Genomic DNA, 18,110 nt, shown 5'->3' on the forward strand with positions numbered 1-18,110 from the left:
CATCTCATGTAATATTTCCTTAACAGATTTCCTATCTAGAATCTTACCTTATTGCAATTTTTATATACAATGGCTAGAATATTCCTCAAGTACTGTTTTCATCATGCCATTAATGGTATCATAGTGGGCTTCACTGTTTATCAAATGAAAATTTCCATTTGACCTTCAAAGGTCTTTCTATTGCTGCCATGAAGTATTTTTGTAAGTACTTTTTATGAGTTTGTTTTGTTTTGTTTTGTTTTTAGCCTCCACTTTATTTTAGCCTCATAGAAAAGGATAGATTATGTCCTTGTCTTGGTGTTCTTCACTGCAACTAAGCCAGTACACAGTAGCTTATCAAAATGTGATGGACCAATTGAGAAGTCCTGATTGATAAGTCAAGGTGTACATTAGACTGAGTTGATTATCTTCTCAGAAGTTGAATTAACTCAGGAGAATCATATTAATTTTTAAGTTAAATTTGGTAGAACTAATAAGTATCCTAAATAGTATGACATATGATTGCATTGTATTTTTATTTGGAAAAAAGTATTACAGAAAGATTGCACATAGACTTGTGTTATTTATTATTCTAGGCATTTATCTTATAAGCTGTACATAAGTAATGACCTCATAAGAAATTTTAAAACATCTTAGCCTTTAGCCTTTGATTTTCTATAAAAAGCAGTTGACTTTGTGTGGAATATTCAAAATAATGCAAAGAAAATGGTTGTTTTTCAGAATATTCAAAATATATTTAAAAACCTATTTAGTATATTTCTTTTTGAAAAAATAGTAAATAAATATGGTTTACAAATTTTCATTTCAGTTGCTTTTGCCAAGAGTAAGTTATTTGACGTTGGTAACTGACAAAGTGAAAAAGCACTTTCAGAAGGTTATGAGACAAGAAGACATTAGTGAGATATGGTTTGAATATGAAGGCACACCACTGAAATGGTGAGTGAATTTTTCTGCATTATTAAGCGTTGAGTATATACTAGCTTTAAGAAGGTATAGTGCCTTGAAGCAGTTTTTTAAAAGTTCTATACAAGAAATCACTAGTCTAGCTCTATAATACAGTGAATTTTAAACCAATGCTGGAATATTTTATTGGCAATATTTCTGTCTTCTATTTGGATGCATGGGAGACTGGACAGATTTGTATATTTTCATCAATAGATTTCTTTATATGGCATAATAATAGTAAATTTGGTTATGGAGTTTTTGGTTTTTTTAATTTTTTTTTAAACGTATATTTAAAACTCCCTTATGAATAAGTCACTCTGTGACACTATTCAGTTTTGTTTCTATCTCTAAAATCTTTATAAACAGAACTTTATATACGCATGATTACCTAAAGGGGCATCTTTCAAACTGCTTGTCACATATAGTTGACCACTGTGCTATAAGCACATGTTGTTTAGCCTTGGTTTAGTATTTAAATTATATTGATTTCCTTTTTGTGTGAAAAATAATTTTGGTAGTATATTGGAATACCATTTTTTCAGAAACATTTAAAATAAATATCCTTTTTCAGACACATAAATCTGGGCTTATCCATGTATAGATGATGTAATTTTGTACTTCCTCTGTTACTGGGAGCTTTGGTCATTGTGCTTCCAAAAATATTTAATGAAATTGAAGAAATTACAGGGAGAAGAATGTTAAAAAGTGACTCAAGATATGCTGAGATATAGGTGTTGAAATGCTGCCATATAGATGTAGTTGAATGAGAAAGATACAGGCTGAGTCATGCTTTAAGTGAAATATGAAAAATATAAACAGTTTAATAATGGACTTGCTCTTTGAATCTGGGAATGATAAAAAAATGAAGAGTTTTAAAAGAGACTTAAAGCAAATAAAAGGAAGCTAGTAGGTGTGTAATAAGTGCAGCTGACTTGAATCCAAGGATTACTTAGAAACAAGGAGTGAACTTTTAGAACTCACTTTGTGCTGATGAATTTCCAAGAGTGGGTAGATTTCTCTTAATGATTTAGAAACATGCAAGGTGATATCTTGTATTGAGTTATGGGTCACATCACTAACCTTTTTTTTTCTTTTCTTTTTTTTGTATAACGTTCATTTTTTAGTCAAAACAGAATACTGAGCTTCATAATCACATTATCAGACTCATTATGACTCTTGAATAGTTCTAGACCTCTGGCAGCATAGATAAGTCAATGTTTTCTGTTTCTTTTTATTTCTCAGAAGAATTGGAGGTTTTGGAATGGGAAGGTGGCTTAAAAGAAGTATAAGAGGAGCAAGGATCAGGAGAGTAGAGGGAGAGGAAGGAGGGGGAAAGATTGTGGGTGAGTAGCAATAGGATATCTCTGCTCTTGACAGTTCTATCTGTATTATAGATGGATGTTGAAATTGTATTGCTTTATGTGTATTAGTTATAGATTCCCTTAAGAACTCATGCGACTGACAGTGGGCTTTTCAGTTTTATCATTGTAAAGCATGGGTTCTCAACAAGGGCCCTACTGACATTTTGGACCCAGATAATTCTTTGCTGTGGGAGGGCTACTCTGTATGTTGTAGTGTTTTTAGCAGCAGCCCTGGTCTCTACCCACTATTGCCAGTTGCACGCCCTTCAGTTGTGATAGTAAAAATGTTGCTAAATGTCCTGGGGCAGGGGGTGCAAAACCACCCCCATTTAAGAAACTCTGGAAAAGATGGGAAACCTCAATTTAGCTTTTATAGTAAATGATTATTAAGTCATCATCTTTCAGCTGCCGTTTTAATTTATCTCGTGTGGTGATTATTTTTGTATTTGCTGTGATTTGTCTTCTATAGGTTTGTATTCTATATATGATATCAGTAAACAACATTTGGACCCATTCCTCCCTGTTACGACAGAGTGATGATTTTGGCTTCAAGATACATTTTCCTACTTTGTCATTATTTATCCCTTCTGAAAGTCTTTTATTAAAGAGTGAAATTATTTTTCCTTTTAGAGAGCTTATGTGAAAGCAATTGTGTTCACATATCTTCATTTTAGTTTTTGGGGTGTTAGCTTTTTATGCATGATACCACTTTCATAGCTGTGTCTTGCTGTACATTCATTGTATTTAATGGCTTTTGATACAACTTTTCCTTTAGTGTTGTTAGGTATTCCATATATTTGAGGAATGACTAACTTACCAAGGCATGAATAAAATTTAGGACCTCTGGGCTAAGTTCTGCTCTTTTCTCTCTTTGCTCCCAACAATAGCAATTTTCTCTTGTGTGATAAGAGTTATCCTCCTGGAAATAGGCTGTCAGTATCTACCTGGCATTTAAGCAGTGGACTTCATAGGATAGGATAATCATTGTAGGGAAGCAGCTACCACTGAAGCTTTGTAGGACTTGGACTTTTGAGACCATAAATGTGTCTTAAGCGTAGAGGAGCATTTATTTCAGTAGGATGATAATGTCTGCCTTATACTTGATTCTTTGGAGTTTTAAGTAAATTCAAGTGAGAAAGGAAATCAAACACCAGTTTAGACAATTCATAAAAGAAGGAAGAAAGCATAAATTGATATTCCTTCTCTCTCTCTAACCCTTTCTCCTGTTCATATTAATTATTATTACAAATATTTAATCATCTATGTGAGATGGCTGAGCAGGTGCTCTGTACCTTAAGCAGTAGCTCGTAAGAGGTGCTAAGTAAATGTTTGTTGAATGAAAAAATGAATCTAAATAAGTCTCTTCTTTTTATTGAGAAAACTGAGGCTCAAATAAATAACTTACTCAAATGAGCAAGTAGGACCATATTTTGAGGGCTCTTTCTACCATACATGCTGATATTCTGTTTCTTAGTTGTTGTTTTCTCTGATTCTGTATGTTCTAATGACTTATGTTAATTTGTCCATATTAGAATAGAAAAGTATTTAAGAACAGTGGTATGCACATAATGAATACTTAATATGTTGTTGATTTGTAGAGAGATGCCAAGGAGGCCTTATCTGATTAGTGCTTTTAAAAATTATATGGGAAATGGAAAGTGCTGATCTTAACTCAAATTAAGGATCTCTTTTTAAAGAGTGATTTGAGTTGATCAGTCAGCAGAGGGTGCTCTAACATTGCATTTTAAGGGATAAAGTTTCTTGTTACCGTAACGCAAGTGTTCAAAATTTGTATTTGTTACTTTTATATTAGGCTTGTCTTAAGAGAAAAGTTCTTGGTTCTTCTAAAGAATACTTTGTTAGTATACCCTAATGCTAGTTAGATCTTAGGCCTCCAGGTACAAAATTTAGAAAAAGGTTCTTTGTCAACTGTAAAACAAGTGTCTGTACAAGAATATTATTATTTTGTGTAAATTGACTTATTTTCAGGATTGATTGTTGAAAATAGATTGTTGAAACTACGTTTTGAATTAAAAAAAAAAAAGGCAGCAAATACTGATGTTGATCTTAAATGTAGGCATAATAGAGTGACCCAGAATTTAATACTGTACCTATGTGATTTCAAAAGTAAATTTTAACAAAGTAATTTTAACATCTTAATTGTAAATATTGTGCAGGCTCTTCTCTTATGTCCAGTCATTTTTCTAAGGTTGTGCATTTTTAGAATTTTATAAATTATTCTGTAAACTAGATTTTTTGAAATGTGGTTTACTTAGCATTTTATACATGTAGTATCCCTTTAGTTGGTTATTTCTGTACTTTTTCATCCATAGGAATAGGCTTAGAAAGCTGAGAAACACAGCACTGGCCTGTAATTGTCTGTGTTTGTACTATAGACAGAGTAACGCAAAATAGATTATAATCATTAAATTACTTTGGTTTATGTTTGAGTTAAACCCTTATTCATTAGAATGTAATCGTGTTTTCAGTGAATCACTAACGTAGCAAACTTACGAATAGGATGCATTTATTTCAGTGAAATGGAGTGGGACAATAGTTCTCTAGTATATAGGGAAGATTCCTTTCAATACTGATCTTAAGATACTGGTTTGCTATCTAACTGCAGATGTTTAGACTAGAATGAGCACCCTTGGCTGACCTCAAAGCGTATCTGTTACTGCCATACCATGTGCCAGTATGTATATGTATTTTAGCAGTAATGAAAGGGTAAAGAAGAATCAACTTATGCAAAAAAAAAAAGAAAACGTTAATTCATTTAGAGAATTGAATTTAGAAAAGGCTAGAGCAATTTAAGGAAGAGAAAGAAAATGAATAAAATGTGAAAGCAGACACAACGCTAAATATTCTGGTGCAGTTAATTTTTATAGCGTGGTAGATTGAACCTTTACCAGTTTGGTCCTCTTCTGGGGTATTACAGGTTCAAATCCTCACCACTTCCTTTTGTTTTAAATTTAGGTTAAATTGGCAGGAGTAGCAATGTAACAGCCAAATGGCTACATTACGATTTGACCTCACAGTTATGGCTTACATGGTTTCTGTGTTATGGGTTAGGAGCCTCCTAACAAAACTACGTGGAATATCTGTTTAGAGGAATTGTGCAAATTAGTACTTTTGAAATCTTTGACATAAATCAGATTATAGTGTAAGAGAAAGTCAGTACTTTTAATTTTTGCCAGTTCTGTTTTTTAGATTTTCTTGCATATTAATAGATTCATCAAAAATAAGCAATCTTGGAACCAGTTAATTCAGGTGGTGTATTTGTTTGGAGTTAGTATAATACTTGCATCAAAATCGTTCTGACATAAACATCTGCATTGATGATCCACGTATGGTCTATATACTTTGACAATAGATAGAAGTAAATAGTTATTTTACTCCTAAATTTTTCTGGCTTAGTTTTATTTCTAAAGATTGTTACAGGATAATTGTTAGCTATTGTATTACTTAGAATGCTCTTATGATAATATTTTTTATCTTTTTAAATCTTAAATATAAGTTTTAGAAATTATCATACTTAAATTTCCATCCTAACCCTTAGTATATCAGGAAAAAGTCATCATCATTTACTATTTGAGACCAATGAACTTTAAAATATATATATGCGTGTGTGTATGTGTGTATATATATATATATATATATATATATATATATTTAAGTCACTTTATAAATAACTTAGAGAAGTATAAAGGAATGGCATATAACAACTTTATTATAGAAATTTTAATAAGCATTTAAATATAGAAATTCAAATTTTCACTCCATGTTTTCCTGGTTTCAAAGGTATATATATATACCAGAAGTGGGGAATGTCCTCAATGCAAGTTACTGCTCATTAGTTGTCAAACATTCAAATAGACCTCTATGAGGTTCCAACTTGTCATTACTTCTGGCTCTTCTTGAGTTTAACGACAATGCTTTACGAAATTTAAAAAGCCCTAGATCGTGATTTTGTTGTAAAATAATTTCTTTATTACATGAGTAAACATCCTGAATGAGCAGTCCAATTGTTTTTAATTTCTGCATCATCTAATTCCTCCCAGTCATCTTTGTTTACAAATCTGGCTTTAATATTTGCCCACTTACTGTCAAGTAAATTGCAGTGTACAAATGGCATTAAAGATAAGAATACTGATACACACACATCCTTTTAGCAAAATGGGATGGTCTAGGTTCTAGTCATGAAATACTGTATGAAGAAATCCTTTCCTTTGACCAATTTTCCCAGCACCACTTATTGAAGAGGCTGTCTTTTCTCCACTGTATATGCTTGCCTCCTTTATCAAAGATAAGGTGACCATATGTGTGTGGGTTTATCTCTGGGCTTTCTATCCTGTTCCATTGATCTATATTTCTGTTTTTGTGCCAGTACCAAACTGTCTTGATTACTGAAGCTTTGTAATATAGTCTGAAGTCAGGGAGCCTGATTCCCCCAGCTCCATTTTCCTTTGAATGACTAAGTGGATAAGAATGCCATATGTCCTTAGAAATACATTGTTTATGCATTAGTTCTTGAGTTTTATAAAATGCACCTAGGATATCATCATCTAAAGACTCATACTCTGAGATTTCACTTATATGATCAGTTTTACCAATGTCATTAAAGTCTAAAGTACTGCTATCTGTCTCTTTGCAAAAATCTTTTGATTTATCTAATTATGTAACGTCTTCCTCTGTCAATATAGGTGGAAAATAAGACATTTTGAATTTTCAGCTGTATTAATGAGAGATAAAAGCAGACTCCAAAGATGGGGTCTGCATCCTTATTTTATGCTTTTTGAAATATGATATAATGTTTTAGGTCACAAAGTAAGAAAATGGAAGAAGGATGCATTATTATATCTTTCTTCTAGGCATAACATTATTCTTCCAAATTCTTATTATTTTAATCTTTTTTTTAGTTAGGAATAATTGATAAGTAATGATGAGATAATCCCTAGAATGATGAAATAGCAAAACGTTTCAAGATAGAGGAAAAAAATAAGATCACTAAGATACCACAATATATCTTAGATTTGTAAAAGGGTCCAGTGAGTTCATATGGCAGTTACTAGACAGAGTTTTTTTCTTCTTTATTCTTAAGTGAGTTTTCTCTGTGATTTTTGGAAGACTTTTAAGAAAGAATAAAAGGGGGGACTTCCCTGGCGGTCCAGTGGATAAGACTTCACCTTCCAGTGCAGGGGGTGCGGGTTTAATCCCTGGTCGGGGAGCTAAGAGCCCACATGCCTCATGGCCAAAAAACCAAAAACATGAAACAGAAGCAATACTGTAACAAATTCAATAAAGACTTTTAAAATGGTCCATATCAAAAAAATCTTAAAAAAAAAAGAATAAAAGTTATGAAGTATTAATCTTAAAGTAGAGCTGCTCAGAAAAGAAGTTCAGAACCTAAAATTGGGCCCATTGGATCTTCATGGTATACCAAGGGTTAACTATTCTGTGGATCTTTGATTTATGCATTCAGCAGCTATTAGCTACTTTGTTCAAGATTCTGTGCACTTGCAGGCCTTTTCTTTTTAATATTGAGGGTAAAAAAATAACTGATTATTATGAGTCTTTTTATGTTTAAATTGTATTCTAACTCAAATACTTATTATTTATTTTTAAGGTTGTACTTGATTTTATGTGACTGTATAGATTCCTTGAAGATAATATTTGATTTAACTTTAGAATTTGTATATAGTTCCATTTGTGAATGGTGGAGAACGTGTACAACACTGAATTGCTAGTCATTTTATGGGGTTACCGGTGAATCTATCCAATAGGTCAACTACATAATTTGCTAAAGAGATTCTATAATTATATCTGCAGTGCTGCATAGAGTTTGGAAAGCAGTATGCTCTATTACTTTAAGTACCCATATTCATTCTTAACCTAGTTGCACGTAACTCAGAGGGACACGAGGACTGAAAAAGGTCTAATTTGTAAAAGTGCAGGGCATTATGTAGAGCCTGTGCAATTTTAAGAGGTCAGAGAGAAGGATCAGAATTGGATAGAATCTATAACTTGTTGATAGTGCAATATTTTTGTTTTCTTTAATTAATATTTTTATTTCAGTTTTTAACTGAGACTGGAGTTTTTCCTGATTAGAGAATTTCCTAAAGGAAGCATTCTGTAATTTAGTTAATTCAAGATTTACTTCATATTCATTCCTAGTTATGAAGGATTTGTGTTAGATACTGACTTTCGATTAGAGAGAAGTATGAGGGTTTTATTAAGAGATACAACACATATATGACTAAAACTACTCACTGTTTTATTTTGCTAGCAGGGCATTCATCTTAAATTCATTCTAAATAAATATATGATCCCTAATGACTGATGATTTTTCCACAATTATATTATGTAGATGTAAGCAAACATAAATAGTATTAGCTAATATTTGAATCTTGATCAGGTAATGTATTTGGGTCACTCATTTGGAAGGAAATTAGATGTATTTTCAAAGTTTTCCACTCTTAAATCTAGGAGTAATTCACTAATATATTATATAGGAAAGAACAGGACTGCACATAAAACCAGGCAGTCTTCTTTTTGTCTTTGTTGGGAGGATTATTTATTCTGATTCACTGATTAAGCTACTTTAGATTCTTTAAAAGGTTGTAAAAAATAAGGTTTGTCCACTGAAATCTGCAAGGTTTGTATTATTAACTTGTTTGTTACTAAATAATTTGCTTCACTGTGAGTAATGGTTATATTAGGAAATGTTCTCTCATTTAGGAAGTCCCAAATTTATTATTAAAAAAAAAAAACTTTAGAATTAGGTTGCAGAAGAATATTCAGTGACTTTGGAAAATGTTCACATATTGTTATATGAAAAAAGCAGGTTATAGCAGTCTGTAAAGGATAAGCCTAATCTATATTTAGATATGTATGCATAAAGAAAAGACTGGAAATTTATATACTGTAATGTTAATAGTAATAAGTACAAAATAGGTGATTGCATGCTGTTTTAGGTGCTCTTCTCAGTTCTTAACATTTTCTAAAATTTTAAGTTGTTTTTAAAGAAAAAACTGGTTGCCCAATATGAATGCTTGGATGATAATTAGATGTGGCAGTACTGTGACATAACAGTGCTCATGGCTGATAAAAGGTGCCTTAGTACAATTTCATTATGTATATTGAGGATTCCCTGGGGAACGGTATGGTTAGAAAAAAAAAAACCACCTGATGCCTAGAAACTATGCCATATTAACCCAGGCAAGTAACTGTGTAAAACATTACCTTTCTGTGATTTGTGGTTAAAGTCCCCTGATATTTGATGTTGGAACATGGCTGGAAATTTATTTTGGAGTTGTAGTTTAAATATTTATTTTATCTCAAAATATACTCTTTCATTTTTAGGCATTATCCAATTGGTTTGCTCTTTGATCTTCTTGCATCAAGTTCAGCTCTTCCTTGGAACATCACAGTACATTTTAAGGTATAGTTTAAATAGCGTTTCCCATTTGTCCCACTTGTGGTAGTACTTAGTAAGTAGACTTAGAGTAGAATTTTTTTTTTAAGTTGTTTATTGCTTTTCCCATGATACTTTTTATTTGCTAAGCTGCCGTTAGTGTTTATAAAATGCCTTTCAATTTCTTCTTAACTCTTGCCAGAACCATTTAAACATTTAACGTATAAGTGCCTATTCTTTGTTGGCGCTGGATACACTATGTTTAAAATTTATAATATTTTGGAATATTTATATTCATTAAAAAAATCTCAAATAGGAAGAACAAAATCCTGAGTGCATGTGGGCATGGGAATGGGGAAGGAGGCAACCTAACACTGAGTAACTCTAAGGCTATTTTGATAGAATGAAAAGAAGCGTTAGGAGACAGAAATACAAAGACTTGATTTAAGTCTGTTTTGAGAAATATTAATTCCTGTAGTTTTTGAGTCCAGGCTAGATTTATTGTAACCTAATTTTGTCTCATTATTTTATAAAAATCTCATCCCTCTTTCTCACTGAACACCCTGAGTCTCCATCCTCCACCCCACAAGCAAGTACTGCTAAAGGATTGAACCCCCTCTATTAGTTGATCACTAGGCAGTGATTCTCAAATGGTGACATATAGTGGGAGGGAGACATGCTAAGAGTTTGAAAAGTCATTTAGGTGTCTGATTTGCTTTCCCATTAGGGTCACTTATTCAAAGTCACTGCCCAAAGGCTCACCCAGTCTTCCTAAGTTACTTTCCTTTCTGTTTTACTGAAATTGAATTTGTGGGGCATCTGCATTTATTTCCGTGTTATTTGCACTAATATACTTTGCACAGCACCATGCTACCACAGATGTTAGTTACCACGGAACCATACAGAGTGAGGACATGGTTCTAATATGCATGAGTCTCAGTTACCATGAAGAGCAAGGACTGCCTGTATGTATAATAATTTAAATTTAGAATGGTAGGAAGGTAAAACTACGCTAAGCATAATAAGTGTAGAGGTTCCATATTGCCTAACAGGTCTTTCCCATTATGTTGAAAAGCATTTCCAGTAATTAGATTGTGTGCGTGTGTGTGTGGGGTGTGTGTGTGTGTGTGTGTGTGTGTGGAATGCACTCTAAAAGACTTTGAAATCTAGGTTAAAATATATCATAGCTACCCACTTATTTATTCATTCAACAAATACTGAGAGCCTTCTGTGTGCCAGCCAGGCACTGTTCTAGGAGCCTGGGATATATGAGTGAATGATACAGAAGATACTCAAACAAAGTTTATGGTACCTAGTTGGCATTGCCTGCTAGGCCCTCTGTAATTATTGGTTGAATTAGTTGATGGATTGTAATAGTGATAGGAAAGGCTTAGAATTCTTATGATTGGTATAGTGTCATGGTTCTCAGAGTGCTTGATGGACCCAGATCCATGGGGATTCCTATTTCCATAATAATATTAAGATGCTATTTGCTCTTTCCACTGTGTTTAAATTTGTACTGATCTGCAAAAGCGATGGTGGGCAAAACTTTTGGCACCTTAGCACAGAGCAAGGCCCTGTACCAAAATGTGCTAGTGGTCGTTGTATTCTTCACCACCACACACTAGGACTGTTCTGGGTGAAGCGGTACAAATTATTAATTATTATTAATCTTGACTCTTAAGTACATGTCTTTTTAATCTCATGTGGTGAAATGGGAATACACATAAAGCACTTCTGTGTGCCAAATACGATGGTTGTCTTAAGGAAAAGCATTGTGCCCTTGTTTACTTTGAGAGCTAAATGAGCCACTTTTCTCATGAAACACCATTTTTTATTTGAAAGAGTGACTGAAAAACTGTGGTTTATTCACATTTGGGTATTTGTTAGATAGTTTCTTGAAAACAAACAAAGTGACCTCTCATTGCAGAGAAAACAACTGACAGTATTTGTTTCCAATGATAAGATTTGCACTTTTAAGTGAAAATTAGAATTTTGGAAAACATGTATCTGTCACCATGAGCTTGACAGCTTTATTATTCTCAAAGAATTTTCTGATGAGATTGGTGGTCATTTTAACAAATTGATTTTTAAGAAATTTTATGTAGTGAAATGTGAAAACGTTTGGAGATGGCCTACTTTAACTCAGTAAACAGATACTTTCCAAATGATCAATGCATTATGTTGAGAAATTATTATGCATGTGTGAAAGATCTGTTCAAAGTGCACGGCTAGCATCAGGAATTTTAATGTAACAGAGGTCAAAATGTTTATTGATGTGTTTTCAGATTCCACATTAATGTTATAATAAACTATGCTTATTGAATTAATGTAGTATCAAAAAAGAATATCCATAAATCTGAAAAGACTATTAAAATACTACTTTTTCCAACTACATATTTTTATAAACCTGTATAATTACATACTTTAACCAAAACAACTGCACAGTATTGAATGTGGAAGCAAATAAGATAACTCTTATCTACTTCCCATTAAGCCAGACGTTATAAAGGTATTTGCAAAACTGTACAGCAGTGCCGGTCTTCTCCCTAAATTGTTGTTGTTGTTGTCGTCCTGAAAAATATAGTTATTTTTCACAAAAATACAGTTTTTGTGTTGACAGGTAATGGGTTTGTTCTTGATATTTTAAAATGAATTGCTCTTTGGGATCCTTAGTAGGTCATACATTGTCTTCCCCGATGGAAAGTTTATTAGAGAAATTAAATAGAAAGCAGAATGTTAGAGGATGTTTTAAATTTGCTCCAACTACCAGCGTGTTTCTGTCAGCTGCTCTTACTCTTTCTGACCCTGGCTTGTGTTGGAGGAAAATTATTGCCCAGATTTCTTTCTCCCTATACTAAGTTCCCTTTATTTAGGGTTATAAGACCTGGTTTACCACAAAGGTCGTCCTCAGGTATTTAATTGATAGCTTATACGGACTGATATAGGCCCACATCCCCTTGTAGTGTCTTATGGCTTTTGATTGATTATAATGAAACTGAGTAAGCATTATATTTGCAGGTAGAAAAGCAATGCTTTTAGATTGAGGAAGCAGGTTTTCTTTAAGTTTCTAGAAAATAGTTTCTCATCAACAGGTTAAATTTATTGAGTAACAACTTTCTGTCAGTTGATGCATCAGTATTTTATCTTTTATGATTTTGTATTGAGTGTGTCAGATGATGTGTGTGCTTTAACCAGACTGCTTAGAATTTTTCTTTTACAGTTGCTTTCAAAGATATTGATTTTAATTAGATTTTGTGCAACACTGAAGTCTCCAAGAGATTCCCCCACCTCCATCACACACATTTGGGTCAGTTCATAGTTCACACTGAATTCTTGGGGAGAAAATCTGTTAAAAATTTTTCGAAAGGACATATTTTCTCTAATTTTTAACTGACTTTGATGCTTGTCATTTGAATAGATTCATAATGTTTATAGTAAGTGAATTTTAATGTCTAGAGCAGTGCTTTTCAAAATTTAATGTACGTACAAATCACATGTGTGTCTTGTTAAAGTGCAGATTTTGATTCTGATTCCATAGGTTTGCGTTGAGGGCAGAGGTTCTGCATTTTTAACAAGTTCGCAGTGCTGTTGATCCACCAGACCATGGGTTGAATAACAAGAGTTTAGAAAACAATGCAGATTTAAAAGTTAGTGTTGGACTTCCCTGGTGGCACAGTGGTTGAGAATCCGCCTGCCAACGCAGGGGATATGGGTTCGAGCCCAGGTCCAGGAAGATCCCACATGCCGCGGAGCAGCTAAGCCCGTGCGCCACGACTACTGAGCCCGTGTGCCACAACTACTGAAGCCTGCGTGCCTAGAGCCTGTGCTCCGCAACAAGAGAAGCCACTGCAATGAGAAGCCCATGCACCAGAACGAAGAGTAGCCCCCGCTCGCCGCAACTAGAGAAAAGTCCGTGCGCAGCAGCGAAGACCCAACGCAGCCATAAATAAATAAATAAATAAATAAATAAATAAATAAATAAATTTATTTTTAAAAAAAGTTAGTGTTGTGTACAAAACCAAAAGTTTGTAAAGGATGATTCAGAAAATTGTTTTTGTAGGAATTTTTATATTATTTTTTGAATTCTGAGAGAGAAATATTATGCAGTTGTAAAGTGTTAACTACTTTAAAACATGTAGATTTACTTTGCTTTCTTTTTCTGTTTACCAAAACAGGAATGAAAAAGGTATCTTCTTCATGGTTTTCTTAATTAGCTTCAAGGACATTTTTGATTCCTAAATCTGATTAGCCTCCTGAGAAAATTATTTTATTTCTCTTTCCTCAGCTTTTATTTTTAAAAATTCAAACCTGTATTAGAAAGATTGAGAGTCGAACACCCACAAACCTTTCACCTGGATTTGCCAATTGTTATTTTGCTACCTTTGCTTTCTCTGTCTCTTTTTTTTCTTTGATATTTCATTATTCCTATAGGCATTTTGCTTGCAAAGCTGCATTATAATCAAAAGGTTGCTTGCAGTATATGCAGTTTTTAAGGAGGGAAGTTAGTAGTGTGATTCAGAAATTTAGTAACATCAAATGAAGAGAGTGGGCTCTTTAAAATGCTCAGGTCTATTGCATATCTATCCTAAAAAAAAATTAATGGAGTAAAAAAAACCCAACAATAATTCAGTGTTTTTCTTTTTCTCTTAATAAAATGGTGCTAAACTGATTTATTTAGGTTTCGAAAAGAACAGAAATTTAAATTTTGAATCTTGACAGTGATTATTAGGGGTCAGAGCTCACACTTGCTAGGCAGAATTGGGTCAGCATTAAGGTAGGTGTTTCTGTGTAAAACACTGCTGAATGATCGTGACCAGACAAACTTAGGTTTTTGGATCAAGGCACTCTATCTTTCCTACGGTGCATGGGAAGGCACTACCACTGGTCCTGACTATACCTGTAGGACTGACCGCACCCTTTTTCTGATGGACAAGTTTTCTTACTAGGCCAAGAGCCACTGTGTCTCTATCTAAGGTAATTTACCACGTCCCTGCTCCTTCCACTGTGTGTTGATGACATAGATCTGAGGTAGCTTTCCTTGTTCTTAAGTGCACTTCATGGTCTCTCCTATGCTTCTGCTGCCTGTACTTCCCAGCTCTAAATATTGGTGGCTGTCTTGAAGTATTTTATCAGTAGTGTATTATATTATCTGTCTATCACGGTGGGACAGGTCAGCAGAAATGTAGCAGCTTAGAACAGCACACGTTTATTATCGCACAGTTTCTGTGGGTCAGGCTTACCTGGATCCTCAGCTTAGTGTCTCACAAGGCTGTAGTCAAGGTATTGACTGGCCTGTATTCTTGCCTCGAGACTTGAGAATCTGCTTCCAAGTTCACTCAGGTTGCTGGCAGAGTTCATTTCTTTGTGACTGTGGGACTAAGGGATATATCTTCTTGTTGACTGTTAGCTAGAGGCTGTACTCAGCACCTACAGGCTGCTTCAAGTTCCTTGCCATGTGGATTTTCCCAGCATGGTAGCTTACTTCATTGAGTCAACAAAAAGAGCCTCTAGAGCTAGTCTGTTAGCAAGACCAGAGTTATATAACATGACTTAATCACAGGAGTAGTATCCATAATCTCTGCCACATTTTTTTTTTTAATTTTTAATTTATTTTTGGCTGCTTTGGGTCTTTGTCATTGGGTGTGGGCTTTCTTTAGTTGCGGCGAGCCGGGGCTACTCTTCGTTGTGGTGCGCGGGCTTCTCATTGCGGTGGCTTCTCTTGTTGCGGAGCATGGGCTGTAGGCGTGCAGGCTTCAGTAGTTGCAGCACATGGGCTCGGTAGCTGCGGCGCACAGGCTCTAGAGCGCAGGCTCAGTAGTTGTGGCACACGGGCTTAGTTTCTCCACGGCATGTGGGATCTTCCTGGACCAGGGATTGAACCCGTGTCCCCTGTATTGGCAGGCGGATTCTTAACCACTGTGCCACCAGGGAAGTCCCTTTGCCATATTCTTTTGATTAATACAGATCACAGGTCCTACCTACACTCCAGGGGAAGGGGTTACAGAAAGGTGTGGACACCAAGCGGTTGAGATCACAGAGGGTCACACATACTTAAAACTTTATGAAATAAGATTTGTTTAGTCATTAAATTATATATCAAATATTTACTGGGGTTAACATCTGCTTTCATCTGACAGAGTAAGTGGATTGTATTTTTCCTCTAGTCATAAGCAGCTATAAAGCCAGACAAAATATATGAAGTAGAGCTGTTTTCAGGCACTGGATGTAGAGAGAAAGAGAACAAACGAGGTGAGCCCCGCATTTAGCCCATCTCTGTGCTTCAGGGTAATTGGCTAACTATGTCATGGGGAGTGGAACTCAAGCAGAGCAAGGAAGTTCTACTGAACTGAGGGTGCAGAGATTGGAGTTCTGGGCTGCTGAAGCAGCTGGAACTTGTTAGACAGGTTGTTGAAGAAGAGGGTACGTACAGAAGTATGAGTTCCCCAAGAGTGCTTGGCTGAGGGTTGGGCTGTACACGTGTAGGTGATGTTCCTTAAGGCCTAGTAGAGAGTGCATGTTAGGGGGTTAAAAGTGGGAGAAATATCATAATACCTGGAGATGTTGGATTTCAGCCCATCCAGAGTGGAGAAAGACCTAGTTAATATATTGGGTATTAATCTTAGATTCCTGAAAGGCTGTGCTTTTGGACAGGTTTGGCAAGTTATGGCCTGTGTTCCAAATCTGGCCCACTGACTGTTTTTATATGTACTGTGATCTAAGGATGGTTTTTATATTTGTTAGTGGCTGAAAAGAAATTAAAAGAAGAATAATACTTTGTGACATGTGAAAATGATGTGGAATATAAATTCTAGTGACCATAAATGATGGATGGCTGCAGCCAGCCATGTTAATCCATTCACATACTGCTTTTGGACTACAGCAGCAGAGTTGAGTGCTTGCTATAGACATTGTATGGCCCACAAATAATACATTTACCATCTTGCTCTTTACAGACAAAGTTTAAGTCCTCTTACAGAGTAAGGATTGCTCTGGATCTGCCCTAATAAAGCCTAAAATTAAGCCTTTTTAAGATCAAGGAGAGGCTCCAGGCAGAACAAACTCAACAAGAAAGACAGTATAATCTAGAATCCTTACACCATATTCACAATGTTTAGCATACAATCGTCTATTACTAGACATGCAAATAAGTAGGGAAACTTGAACCATATCAAGGGGAAAAAATGCTGTCAATAGACATTGACCCTGAGATAACCCACATTTGGAATTAGCAAAAAATGAATTAAAGCAACTATTAAAAACTCAGTGACTTAAGATAACAAAATTGCAGAACTGAAAACAGTATCTGAAATTAAAAGTTCACTGATGGACTTAACAGTGAATTGGAGATGGCATAAGAAAGCTTCTGTGAACTTGACCGGTCCATAGAAATTATTCAATGTAAAGAACTGAGAGAAGAAAATTGGAGGGAGGCGGGGACAGAGTCCCAATGACTTCTAGGATAATATCAAGCAGTCTAACATACATGTTATTGGAGTCCTAGAAGGAAAGGAAGAAGGACATGGGTCAGAAAGAAAATTTTAAGAAATATGATTTGACTCACATTTCCTGGTTTCAAAGCAACAGTAAACACAACTACATGGTACCAGCAACTAAAGTACAAGCAAACAAAGAAAAAAATAGATAGGTAGATAGATAATAGATAAATTGGACTTCATCAGAATGCAATACTTTCTGTGCTTCAAAGGAAATGAAAAGACAACCCACAGAATAGGAGAAAATATTTGCAAAATTATATATTTAATATGGTCTGGTGTCCCGAATATATAAGGAACTGTTAGAATTTAGTAATAAAAAGGTAAATAACCCAATTAAAAATGGAAGAAGGATTTGAGTAGACATTTCTCCAAAGAAGGTATATAAATGGCCAGTAAGCATATGAAAAGAAACCAAGCATAATTATTTATAGTTGCCAAGACATGGAAAAAACCTAAGTGTCCATCAACAGATGAATGGATAAGGAAGATGCGATATATATATATATATATATATATATATATATATATATACACAATGGGATACTACTCAGCCATAAAAAAGAATGAAATTTTGCCATTTGCAGTGACATGGATAGACTTGGAGGGCATGATGCTAAGTGAAGTAAGTCAGAGAAAGATAAATACTGTATGATGTCACTTATGTGTGGAATCTAAAAAATAAGACAAACTAGTGAATATGACATAAAAGAAGGAGATTCACAGATATAGAGAACAAACTAGTGGTTACCAGTGTGGGGGGAGAGGAGACATAGAGGTGGGGGAAGTGGGAGGTACAGACTCTTGGGTGTTAGATAGGCTCAAGGATGTACTGTGCAGCACGGGGAATATAGCCAGTATTTTGTAATAATTGTAAATGGAAAGTAACCTTTA

At 34.6% G+C, this 18,110-nt stretch overlaps 1 protein-coding gene across 4 annotated transcripts in view; it reads left to right on the forward strand.

The window, feature by feature from the left end:
* Window positions 1-18,110, forward strand: part of ATG5 (autophagy related 5) — a 118,737-nt gene that overhangs the window by 13,977 nt on the left and 86,650 nt on the right. For 3 of the 4 annotated variants that reach the window (XM_036872126.1, XM_036872124.1, XM_036872123.1), the window contains exons 3-4: window positions 809-936; window positions 9,669-9,747. In XM_036872126.1, the coding sequence (XP_036728021.1) occupies window positions 809-936; window positions 9,669-9,747 (207 nt within the window). The remainder of the gene's footprint in view (window positions 1-808; window positions 937-9,668; window positions 9,748-18,110) is intronic. The other variant, XM_036872125.1, reaches the window with a different exon arrangement.

This window comes from Balaenoptera musculus, chromosome 12 (assembly GCF_009873245.2).
Source record: "Balaenoptera musculus isolate JJ_BM4_2016_0621 chromosome 12, mBalMus1.pri.v3, whole genome shotgun sequence".
Classification (NCBI taxonomy): Eukaryota; Metazoa; Chordata; class Mammalia; order Artiodactyla; family Balaenopteridae; genus Balaenoptera; species Balaenoptera musculus.